Source organism: Argopecten irradians, chromosome 10, assembly GCF_041381155.1.
Source record: "Argopecten irradians isolate NY chromosome 10, Ai_NY, whole genome shotgun sequence".
Lineage (NCBI taxonomy): Eukaryota > Metazoa > Mollusca > Bivalvia > Pectinida > Pectinidae > Argopecten > Argopecten irradians.
Window position 1 is genome coordinate 5,230,029 of NC_091143.1, and position 13,568 is coordinate 5,243,596.

At 36.7% G+C, this 13,568-nt stretch overlaps 1 protein-coding gene across 10 annotated transcripts in view; it reads left to right on the top strand.

The window, feature by feature from the left end:
• LOC138332964 (rho guanine nucleotide exchange factor 18-like) overlaps nucleotides 1-13,568 on the top strand; it is a 240,108-nt gene that overhangs the window by 86,126 nt on the left and 140,414 nt on the right. For all 10 annotated transcript variants that reach the window (XM_069281034.1, XM_069281040.1, XM_069281038.1 and 7 more), the window contains one exon: nucleotides 4,663-4,745. In XM_069281034.1, coding sequence (XP_069137135.1) covers nucleotides 4,663-4,745 — 83 coding nt within the window. The remainder of the gene's footprint in view (nucleotides 1-4,662; nucleotides 4,746-13,568) is intronic.

The following is a 13,568-nucleotide window of genomic DNA, read 5'->3' on the forward strand; positions in this document are numbered from 1 at the left end:
CTTTAATCCAGCAAAGACTTTGGAAAAAGGTTAAAATCCCAAGTTCTTAATCCAGCAAAGCTTTGGAAAAAGGAGGTTAAAATCCAAGGTCTTAATCCTCAAAGACTTTTGGTAAAGGGGTAAAATCCAAGGGATCTTTCCATGCAAAGACATTGTAAAAGGAAGGTTAAAATCAGGATTTTAAAAAACAAGGTCTTAATCCGATAAGCAAAGACTTTGGTAAAAGGATGTTAAAAATACAAGGTCTTAAATCCAGCAAAGTCTTTGGAAAAGAGTTAAATCAAGGTCTCAAATCCAGCAAAGACTTTGGTAAAAGGATGTTAAAATACAAGGTCTTAATCCAGCAAAGTCTTTGGTAAAAGGATGTTAAAACAAGGTCTTAATCCAGCAAAGACTTTGGTAAAAGGAGGTTAAAATCCAAGGTCTTAATCCAGCAAAGACTTTGGTAAAAGGAGGTTAAAATACAAGGTCTTAATCCAGCAAAGTCTTTGGTAAAAGGAGGTTAAAATCCAAGGTCTTAATCCAGCAAAGTCTTTGGTAAAAGGATGTTAAAATACAAGGTCTTAATCCAGCAAAGTCTTTGGTAAAAGGAGGTTAAAATACAAGGTCTTAATCCAGCAAAGTCTTTGGTAAAAGGATGTTAAAATACAAGGTCTTAATCCAGCAAAGACTTTGGTAAAAGGATGTTAAAATACAAGGTCTTAATCCAGTGAAGTCTTTGGTAAAAGGACCATAAAATACAAGGTCTTGACATACTGTGTGTGACAATGCACCATACATTCCTTGATTGTACCAGTTGTACTGAATTAGTATGGCACTATGTATTGAAAAGTGTTTGGATTTATCAGGTGACAGAACTTGTATAAAAGATATATTTCAAATTTAAAACCAAGAACTTCTCATCTTAACAATATAATGGGAAAAAAGTTATACTTTGATAGTTTGGACATATATTGAAATAACTTACAAACTTACAAATTACATTTAAAAAAACCCCATTTCAAACCATTAAAGTTACTAGTAGTTCTGTGTTGATTACTGAAAAACTTCCTTGTGGACAGCTGACATTGGAAAATGTAACTTGTTGAACTCAGTGATGGGAATCACACATAAAGTAGATAAGGTATGAGATAAATACATGTTCTTATAGGCTTTAAGAAAGCATTTCATCAGTACATTTTCTAAAATTGCTAACCAAGAGTTCCTTAAGCAAACGAGGTTAAATTCATGCTTTTGGCGACTTGCAAAGGAAATGTAACCTTTCTTGAGTTTGTTGTGAGGAACGTCCCTTCAAGCAAAGCAGATCAAACAAAAGGTCAGGGCAGTCTCTATGGGTCACTGTAACCATTCTTTAGATAAGGTTATGATAAGATGTTTCTGGGACAAGCCGGAATTCTGTAAGGAATATTAAACATCTAAACCGCCGTCACAAGGCTATTGTAATTTTGACTTCAGCCAATCAGAGCACAGTCTGAAACAATGGCTCCTTCCCAACCTATTGTTTAGTACTATCAGTTGGATATCAAAGCTTACTTATCTCTGCAGACAATGCTTTAGGAAGGACATTATCACACACAAACCAAGATACTGTATTATTTATTAGGAAGACAAATCCGGTGATGAATGGTCAGAATTCTACCGTTTTCATGTGGTAACCAATACCAGCTCATAACTTGGCATCAGCATTGATTGATCCAAGACTTTAAAGGGTATTTCTTTATTTGATGTTGTTATCATTATACCTCCCCATCATAAAATGTGGATGATGGAGCTAAAATATCACCCCTGTTCATCTGGCCATCTGTACCATCCATTTTGATATATATATACCGTATTCGACTCACAATAAGCGCTCATGTCCCTATAAGCACCTCTCTTCCTTTTTGAGGCCTTGATTTAGATTGTTCACACATAAATAAAGACCAAAACTACACAAAACTGTCTAGATATGCAATAATTTTGTCTTATTAGTACCTTTTCAATTTTTTAAACACCCTGGCCCCTTAATGGGTTGAATACGGTATAAAGAGGCCAAGGCATCTGTATCTTTAAAGACATTTTATGTTTTTGTCAGTTTGATATAACATAGACTCACATAAAACTGAAGTTGCCTCTAGATGATTTGTTTTAGCGAGGACTTGATATAAAAATCCAGGTCATTTATGTGATCTGTGCTGAAGTAGATGGCTCCTGGTAACTGATGAAGTGATTTAGGTCTGTAGATGGCTTGTGGTTGCCAACAAGGTGATTTCTAAGGCCATGTGACTAACAAGTCGGAGATCATTAGGATTCATAGCTTGGTCAATAACAAGCAATTTTTGTAACCTTTCATGGAAACAAATTGAATTATTTGTTACGTTGATGGGAATATGTTGTAGATTATGATGTAACCAGAATAAAATCCATACCGGATGGCTTTGTTGGTGTAAAGTGATCTATGTGTGGAGGGTTACTCAGAGGACTGTTGTTAAAATAGCCCAGGTTTTCTATCCTTCTACTCAAACTTGGCTATAGTTAAACCTCCCTAGTTACACTTTCTAGGAATGGTGTTTGTCTGGCTAATTCCTAGCAGCACTTTGAAGGGCTGTTTTGGGCCCAATTTTTAGATGACTTTTCTATTCCAGTTTGAGTTCTCTGTTAGATACAATAAATAGAGGAATCCTTGTTTCTTGATGAATACCAGTTATATTGCATCTAGTGAGGTGGAAACTTAAATATTTTTCAGGAGCCCGAAGCACGAGCAAAAAATATAAAAGTTGCCATGTCATGAGATGATATGTTACTGGTATTCATCAAGAAACAAGGAATATTTTATTTATTACATTTTTTTCTCACATTTATTTACAGAAGACTATAACTGCTAGTTCGGCCAAAGGTTATTCGGCCATTTCATTTTACAGAGTGGTTTGCCTTTGCGATTATTATGTCGTATTTTTGTGAGCATAACGTCATATTTCTACACAATAATATGACATCATTTTTGTGCACAAACTAATGATGTATCAATCAAAAAGATATTTTTACTGTCAATGCTGCATACCAATTGGTCAAAAGCATGTGAAAATATCAAAAGTGATATTTTCACTCCAGTGAAAGTATCACATATATTTTCACCTTAAAATTGTTTATTTTACTGCAAAGATGTAATAAAGCAATTGAATCTGGGCTCACCAGTAAAGCAGTTCTGATTTGGCCGATATAGGGAAGCTTGGTATGAGTGCTAGCACTTCCTACTATTGTGGGGATTACTGTTATTCCAAGCGTTCCAAAATGAAACACATTTTGGGTTTTCCTTTGCCAGTTGGGGACAAATCATGCTCCCTAGCAATACATATTTGGTTTATTAAGTCATTTGGGAACCAAAGTTCCCTAGCAACAGTAGCTTTTTGGGTTTTTTAAGCTATTTGGGGACCACATTCTCCTTAGCAACACATTTTGAGTTGTTTTATGTCCAATTGCCCCATAGCAACACATTTTGGTTTCTTAACCATTTTGGGACCTATTGCTCCTAGCAACACTTTTTTGTTGTTATTTTTATCCATTAGGGTAACCAATTGCTCCCTAGCAACACATTAAAGGGCTCCATTTATTTCCGTATTGATGATCGTGATAGAGGATCAATGGCAGTGGTTACAAATTGATGAATTGTGAGAGAGCTGCTGAGGTTGGTAGTAGCTAGAGCGTGTTTAATGGGAGAAGCTCCTACACAAATCTGTTTGTCCACCCTGTTCACACAATACCACATAACCCACTGGGGACGTCTATCACCGCCGGTGTTCTGCCATTTACAAATTGTTTGTCTATCATGAATATTATATAACACTTTCATGTCTATCTCATAACCCTACTGAATATTTGTCATTGAAGATTTTCTTTCCAAAATGGCATAAACAAGTGTACAAATTCTAATTCATATGGAAATATAAGAATTCCATAGGGTTACCATGTCATTTTCTGTTTAAAGTGGAAAAAATTGTTTACAAAATATCAAATGTCTCCAAAGAGGTATGGATATTAAATTTTTGCTGTTGTTGAGCCAGAGTCTCGCTGGCCTGATCAATAAACTAATCCGATGTACAAAGAATTGATTACATGTTGTCCAGTAACCATCTACAGGTACGTTGTACCACTTCCTCGAGTCAGTGTCAGATGTTAAGGCCTGGGATATAGATGGAACCTTTGGTATCGGTGTGTCTCACCGCTATCTACCTCGGCTCTAACACTACTGATAATGAAGATGGGAGGTGGGTTCTGTTTTTGAAGGGACACCAAACTTTCACTGCTGTGGAGAGGAACTGGCACAGCAGCTAATTTTAGCAATTTGGCAAAGTTTTGGCTGTGTATACTGGTAGTGTTAGTGGAGGCTGCATACTTATAGTGGAGTGAAAGTGAATCACTCATTCATACAGGGCGAGGACAAGCAAGGAACCAGAGAAGCCAAACGTGGCTTCCAATATGTGAGGGGACAATCTTAGGATTAATGGGTCAACACTTTCGAATATGCTAGTCTCTCTGTGATAGTTATTGTTTGTAACCCAAGGAACTTTACAGCGCTGACCACACTGGCATCAGACGTCCATGTGGGGAATAAGAGATTATTAGTGGTCAGCACTTTTTATTACTACAAACTTGTAAGGTCACATTGTCTGTGGTTTTTTACAGAAAGCAGCCTTTCTGGCCTCCATGGATTTAACACACAGCTGCTCCGACAGAGGGACTCCAACAGGAACGAGTTAATCGCACAGGTAAGTTCTTTGTTTCTTTTTTAATAAGTCATTTGGAACTGGTGCAATCTCTATGCGCTACATTTCATCATCTATTTTTTCTTTATTCATAGAAGATTTCTTAGAAATATATATTCATGTACACTTGCCAGGGATATTTCTTTGTAGGTATATAGTTAATGGATATTTACTAATTCCACTATCAATATCATAATGGATATTTACTAAATCCAAATCATAATGGATATTTACTAATTCCACTATCCAAAACATAATAGATAGTTACTAAATCCAAAACATAATGGATATTTACTAAATCCAAACCATAATGGATATTTACTAAATCCAAATCATAATGGATATTTACTAATTCCACTATCCAAAACATAATAGATAGTTACTAAATCCAAAACATAATGGATATTTACTAAATCCAAACCATAATGGATATTTACTAATTCCACTATCCAAATCATAATGGATATTTACTAATTCCACTATCCAAATCATAATGCATATTTAATAAATCCAAATCATAATGGATATTAAAATCGTAATGCATATTTAATAAATCCAAATCATAATGGATATTTACTAATTCCACTATCCAAATCATAATGGATATTTACTAATTCCACTATCCAAATCATTTACGATTAGTTGGTTTTCAGTTGCTTGACGTAAAAGATAGAGACATGTTACCTTATACTTTGAATGGAAAAGATTAATTAACAAAACACGTTCAATCACTGAAGTTGAGTTTTAAAACTGTATTTTGAAAAGGATATTGACCAATAATTTCTTATTCGTGTTTGATTCCAATTTTTGGTGGATTTTGTCAATATGTAACAGCTACAAAAGCACTGAAAAGGAATCTATTTTGAGCTGCGACACATTACCTCAAGTCCACCCCTGGGTCTTGAGTTTGAATCCCTTGTGGGTAGGTTCAGACGACAAACTGCCGTTGATTTTTCTACAGGTGCACTTGTCTACCTCTAAGCCTGACCTGAGTTTGACCCTGACTTTTAGTTAGGACTTCAATCAAATCAAACCAAAGGAATCTTTTTATAATACATATTACATAAACAAAATCAAGAAAAAAGGAGTCAATGTTTCTTCTTCATTTACAGGTGTTATTTTCAGAAATGTATATAATTCAGGAAATAAATTAGATTTTTTTAGATGGGCATTAACCCAAGTTATAAATAGGCATCGAAAATTAAATTTTCAAAAATTAGATGTAAACAAGAAATCTTGGTTAACCTGTATGGGCTGAAAGTTTCAAAGGGATGTTTCATGCTAAGCCTTAATGAACCTTTAAGTGGTGTTTTTCCTCCAAAATTGAGTTCATAATTAAAGTATTCTGTTTCTAAGCTCAATATCAGTTCAAATGATGAAGAAGGTAATCTGGGGGAAATACAAAAAAAAATGATAAAATGAAGTAACATCCCCTGGCAGTAACAGCCCACTGCTGTCCTCTACAGGTGTGTATCATGGAATTCAGATGCCAGTTTTTAATTGTCTGACCCAGTTGGATCTTGTTGTGCAATACGATTTAAAGCTTTTTAATGGGTTTTCTCACGTATGTGGCAGTGTTGTATCCTTCTAATGAGGTGAGACAGTGAGATATAATTATTGGTCTACCTGTCTATTGTACCTGTACTATCTCACATATGTGGCAGTGTTGTATCCTTCTATTGAGGTGAGACAGTGAGATGTAATTATCAGTCTACCTGTCTATTGTACCTGTACTGTCTCACGTATGTGGCAGTGTTGTATCCTTCTAATGAGGTGAGACAGTGAGATGTAATTATCAGTCTACCTGTCTATTGTACCTGTACTGTCTCACGTATGTGGCAGTGTTGTATCCTTCTAATGAGGTGAGACAGTGAGATGTAATTATCAGTCTACCTGTCTATTGTACCTGTACTGTCTCACGTATGTGGCAGTGTTGTATCCTTCTAATGAGGTGAGACAGTGAGATGTAATTATCAGTCTACCTGTCTGTTGTACCTGTACTGTCTCACGTATGTGGCAGTGTTGTATCCTTCTATTGAGGTGAGACAGTGAGATGTAATTATCAGTCTACCTGTCTATTGTACCTGTACTGTCTCACATATGTGGCAGTATTGTATCCTTCTATTGAGGTGAGACAGTGAGATATAATTATCAGTCTACCTGTCTGTTGTACCTGTACTGTCTCACGTATGTGGCAGTGTTGTATCCTTCTGTAGAGGTGAGACAGTGAGATGTAATTATCAGTCTACCTGTCTATGTTACCAGTACTGTCTCACGTATGTGGCAGTATTGTATCCTTCTAGTGAGACAGTGAGATGTAATTATCAGTCTACCTGTCTATTGTACCTGTACTGTCTCACATATGTGGCAGTGTTGTATCCTTCTATTGAGGTGAGAGGTGAGATGTAATTATCAGTCTACCTGTCTATTTTACCTGTACTGTCTCACATATGTGGCAGTGTTGTATCCTTCTATTGAGGTGAGACAGTGAGATGTAATTATCAGTCTACCTGTCTATTGTACCTGTACTGTCTCACTTATGTGGCAGTGTTGTATCCTTCTATTGAGGTGAGACAGTGAGATGTAATTATCAGTCTACCTGTCTATTGTACCTGTACTGTCTCACATATGTGGCAGTATTGTATCCTTCTATAGAGGTGAGACAGTGAGATGTAATTATCAGTCTATCTGTCTATTGTACCTGTACTGTCTCACATATGTGGCAGTGTTGTATCCTTCTATAGAGGTGAGACAGTGAGATGTAATTATCAGTCTACCTGTCTATTGTACCTGTACTGTCTCACGTATGTGGCAGTGTTGTAATCCTTCTGTGAGGTGGGACAGTGAGTATGTAATTATCAGTCTACCTGTCTATTGTACCTGTACTGTCTCACGTATGTGGCAGTGTTGTATCCTTCTATTAGAGGTGAGACAGTGAGATGTAATTATCAGTCTACCTGTCTATTGTACCTGTACTGTCTCACATATGTGGCAGTGTTGTATCCTTCTGTATGAGGTGAGACAGTGAGATGTAATTATCAGTCTATCTGTCTATTGTACCTGTACTGTCTCACGTATGTGGCAGTGTTGTATCCTTCTGTAATGAGGTGAGACAGTGAGATGTAATTATCAGTCTACCTGTCTGTTGTACCTGTACTGTCTCACGTATGTGCAGTGTTGTATCCTTCTGTGAGGTGAGACAGTGAGATGTAATTATCAGTCTACCTGTCTATTGTACCTGTACTGTCTCACATATGTGGCAGTATTGTATCCTTCTAATGAGGTGAGACAGTGAGATATAATTATCAGTCTACCTGTCTATTGTACCTGTACTGTCTCACGTATGTGGCAGTGTTGTATCTTCTTCTTAGGAGGTGAGACAGTGAGATGTAATTATCAGTCTATCTGTCTGTTTTGTACCTGTACTGTCTCACATATGTGGCAGTGTTGTATCCTTCTGTAGAGGTGATGATGTAAAATTATCAGTCTATCTGTCTATTGTACCTGTACTTTCTCACGTATGTGGTCAGTATTGTATCCTTCTGTAGAGGTGAGGTGTGAGACAGTGAGATGTAATTATCAGTCTAAGTTCTGTAGTTCAAATGATGAAGAAGGTAAGTTGTATCCTTCTGGGGGAAATACAAAAAAAAATGATAAAATGAAGTAACATCCCCTGGCAGTAACAGCCCACTGCTGTCCTCTACAGGTGTGTATCATGGAATTCAGATGCCAGTTTTTAATTGTCTGACCCAGTTGGATCTTGTTGTGCAATACGATTTAAAGCTTTTTAATGGGTTTTCTCACGTATGTGGCAGTGTTGTATCCTTCTAATGAGGTGAGACAGTGAGATATAATTATTGGTCTACCTGTCTATTGTACCTGTACTGTCTCACATATGTGGCAGTGTTGTATCCTTCTATTGAGGTGAGACAGTGAGATGTAATTATCAGTCTACCTGTCTATTGTACCTGTACTGTCTCACGTATGTGGCAGTGTTGTATCCTTCTAATGAGGTGAGACAGTGAGATGTAATTATCAGTCTACCTGTCTATTGTACCTGTACTGTCTCACGTATGTGGCAGTGTTGTATCCTTCTAATGAGGTGAGACAGTGAGATGTAATTATCAGTCTACCTGTCTGTTGTACCTGTACTGTCTCACGTATGTGGCAGTGTTGTATCCTTCTGTAGAGGTGAGACAGTGAGATGTAATTATCAGTCTACCTGTCTGTTGTACCTGTACTGTCTCACGTATGTGGCAGTGTTGTATCCTTCTATTGAGGTGAGACAGTGAGATGTAATTATCAGTCTACCTGTCTATTGTACCTGTACTGTCTCACATATGTGGCAGTATTGTATCCTTCTATTGAGGTGAGACAGTGAGATGTAATTATCAGTCTACCTGTCTGTTGTACCTGTACTGTCTCACGTATGTGGCAGTGTGGCAGTGTTGTCAGTCTACTGTCTATTTTACCGTACTGTCTCACTATGTGGCAGTTTGTCTTCTATTGAGTGAGACGGAGATGAGTCTACAGTGAGACTGTAATTATCAGTATCTGACTGTCTCAGCTACTGTCTATTTTACCTGTACTGTCTCACATATGTGGCAGTGTTGTATCCTTCTATTGAGGTGAGACGTGAGATGTAATTATCAGTCTACCTGTCTATGTTACCTGTACTGTTCCCATATGTGCAGTGTTGTATCCTTCTATGAGTGAAACAGTGAGATGTAATTATCGTCTGTCTGTCTATTGTACCTGTACTGTCTCACGTATGTGGCAGTATTGTATCCTTCTGTAGAGGTGAGACAGTGAGATGTAATTATCAGTCTATCTGTCTATTGTACCTGTACTGTCTCACGTATGTGGCAGCGTTGTATCCTTCTGTAGAGGTGGGACAGTGAGATGTAATTATCATTCTATCTGTCTATTGTACCTGTACTGTTTCACGTATGTGGCAGTGTTGTATCCTTCTGTAGAGGTGAGACAGTGAGATGTAATTATCAGTCTACCTGTCTATTGTACCTGTACTGTCTCACATATGTGGCAGTATTGTATCCTTCTATTGAGGTGAGACAGTGAGATGTAATTATCAGTCTATCTGTCTATTGTACCTGTACTGTCTCACGTATGTGGCAGTGTTGTATCCTTCTATTGAGGTGAGACAGTGAGATTTAATTATCAGTCTACCTGTCTGTTGTACATTTTTAGGCGAGAAAGATATTTCCAGGATTGAAAACAAATAACCTTAAAATAGATACCTGATGCATGTACATTTTACATTGATGTTTTTTATCTGATGCAAACCAAAGATTGATTGTTAAAAAAAAATTTTGAAGTAATTTAAAAGACATGAAATTCATGTAAATTAGACAAGACTTTTGATTGTTTGTGGAATTATTAATATAAACATCATATTTCAAGGTATTGCATAAAATGTCCAGTAAATCCAATTACATGCTTTTGGGGGAAAACACTAATGCAGATTTGAAGAACATGTTTTTAGAATTTTATATCAGATTTTTCCCTTTGATATTATGCCAATCAGTTATAGACATGGCCATCGAACAGCTGCTGTAGCACACGATTGGGTGTAGCACTATCAACTTTCTACCAGTATTTCATGTATATTCAAGGTCAATTAAGGCCATGCATTCAAAAGTTACTCTTGGACTTACCTATAATCAAGGAGGCATTTAATTTCCAGGCCTTAAAGACAAAGGTTGGTCATGAATACCTTTAAAAATCTAAGACCAGGCTCCAAAAACACTCCTAGATTTAGACTAAGCCGATCAAAAATGACATGACAAAATGTTATGTGATAATTGCTTGACTAAGTCTAAATGAAATCTAAGATTGTTTTAGGACCTTGGAGCCTTTAAAGTGTTAATAGGTCTTCAATTTCACTAGCCACATTATAAATATGATCTTTTAAACTACAGTCAAAATGTTTTTAGTAAATTACTTTTCCCATTTTTTTTTTTTTTTTGACGTGATAAATCTTTGGCCATATTTTTACTGAAAAATGTTATGTAACAGACTTTAATTTTTTTAGGTATTTAGTTTCTAAACATAACATTTATTAAGAATATTGAAATCCTTGACCTTGATCCCAGTGAGAAGTCACATGGGTAAGGTTTCCTTGTCATTTCTCTAGTAGCTCTTGGTTAGATTCCAACTTCTTCACATGTATAAAGACCTTGCGTTACCTCCACATCCACCTAGGTTAATTCCCCACCCCTAGGTAAAAACCACCTAAGTTAATTCCCCACCCCTAGGTAAAAACCACCAAGGTTAATTCCCCACCCCTAGGTAAAAACCACTTAGGTTAATTCCCCACCCCTAGGTAAAAACCACCTAGGTTAATTCCCCACCCCTAGGTAAAAACCACCTAGGTTAATTCCCCACCCCTAGGTAAAAACCATCTAGGTTAATTCCCCACCCCTAGGTAAAAACCACCTAGGTTAATTCCCCACCCTAGGTAAAAACCACCTAGGTTAATTCCCCACCCCTAGGTAAAACCACCTAGGTTAATTCCCGACCCCTAGGTAAAAACCACCTAGGTTAATTCCCCACCCCTAGGTAAAAACCACCTAGGTTAATTCCCCACCCCAAGGTAAAAAACACCTAGGTTAATTCCCCACCTCTAGGTAAAAACCACCCTAGGTAAAAACCACCTAGGTACATTCCCCACCCCTAAGTAAAAACCACCCTAGGTAAAAGCCACCTAGGTTTATTCCCCACCCCTAGGTAAAAACCACCTAGGTTAATTCCCCACCCTAGGTAAAAACCACCTAGGTTAATTCCCCACCCCGAGGTAAATTCCCCACCCCGAGGTAAAAACCTCTAAATCTTCCAGGAAGTTTGTACCCCTAAACTCATGTAGTACCTTTGTGTTACCTCTAATTGTAGCCCGTAGTTTAGGAGACATCAGATGTCATTTGGTTGCCATGGCTATTAAATGACACATGAAAATGAACTTAAATGAAATTTGCGTATATGTCCTATTTCCAAAAATAACATAACATTTGGTTTTCTTAAATGAAGGGTACTCGGAATATGAGTTGAAACTTTTCCAGAAAAGCGTACCAGCAAACTCTAGTACTGTTATACAAAATGTGAAACCTCTAATTGAAACTCGATCTTCACCAGCCTGCATAAAAAACATAGTATTATACCCCAGTATACACCAGAGGGAAAACCGCTTTTGTTTACTGACATTTTTATTTTTGGAATAGAAATGTTTTCCTGACATTTTTATTTTTGGAATAGAAATGTTTTCCTGTTCTTTCTAAATTTAGAATTTTATCTAATTGATGAAACCACAACTTGATCATGTCGATTGGTTCTAAAATCGTCCACCACATGTGGACTTATCCCACGACAGCCCACTCACATCTTAGTACGGTAACCATTACCATAGAATCGTGTACATCATGGCCGTGATTGGTCTGGTGAAAGGCTGGTAGACTAAGACCTTTACAATGTTGTCATTACACGCTATCTTTCCAGTCCATTTCTCAATCTGGTCATCACTTCTATTCCAATACTCTCTCATCCTTAATATCATAGGGTTCTACATCTACAAATGAGTGTATCTGTCACAAATTGGTCCAATTAGCAGATAAGGAAGTCATATAAATTCTGTATCACTCAAAGCCAGAGAGGTCTATAGGTCATGTTATTGCCATGAAAACATTTCCTGACAAAAACCGTGGGCTTGATTGCTTGTTTACTCTGAAAAAACCAGCTCATGATGAGCGTGTGTTTACAAAAAATTGATCAATGATTGGAAATTTTGTTTACGCAGCAAAATGATATCGTGATAATTGTGTGTTCACAAAGTTGTATGATGTGGAGAAGCATCATGATATTATGTTTACCCTATTGGTCTGGTAATATTACAAGCTGTGTTTAAAACCACATGGTCATGGCACTTTGTATAATGTTCATTCCTTGATGTTATGTAATCATTGTACTTTGTTTTTATCAATAGTATGCTTGGTTAAGAGAAGACATATTAATTATCTTTGCTCTGTTTCTCAATGTTAAACATATAGTTCCCTAGCTGGTTTATAAACCATCGATACTTTGACCTTGGAACATTAAGAAGCCGGTATTAAGATTCAAACTATATCTTATTAAATTGTCTGCATAGCCCCATAAATATATACTCAGTCTACTTCTTTGAAAAAACATAAATTTATAATTTCCTGTAATTTTGAATTAAAGTTGTTAACAAATCAAATGTTATACCACAGAACACTTGCACAAGTGTGCATGATGATGTTTTGTCATAGAGTCAAAATATGATACTAGATGAAACAGTTCAATTGACCTATTATAATGTAGTTGACCAAAATAAGATATTGTGATAAATGTTATAAGCCCTAACATAATGTACAACTAATGGACTGTAGATGTTGTATAATGCACCATGTATATAAGCTTCTTAAAATGAGAAACAGTGATCTGTTGTAAAGGTCAATGAAAACATGTGCAGCAACTACAGGATGGTGCTGTGTTTATTGAAACAAAGTTCTAGTTATGACGATATTGAAATGTGCAATGTTGATCACATGTTTATTATATAGACAAAATGTGAGTTTATATTTGTATGTTTACTATACGAACATTTTAATGTAATACCTGTTTCCTGGAAGGGATTTAGTCGAAGGATTATATAAAGAACTGCACGAAGGTTTAACGAGGTAAAAAAACTGACAAACAGCCGTGAGATGTAAATCTACTATTTACTTAGGCATTCTCAGCTCGGGTGAAGTGTTGAGGATTACAGCGAGGGCTGTGAAGTTAGAAAGGTGTGGATAT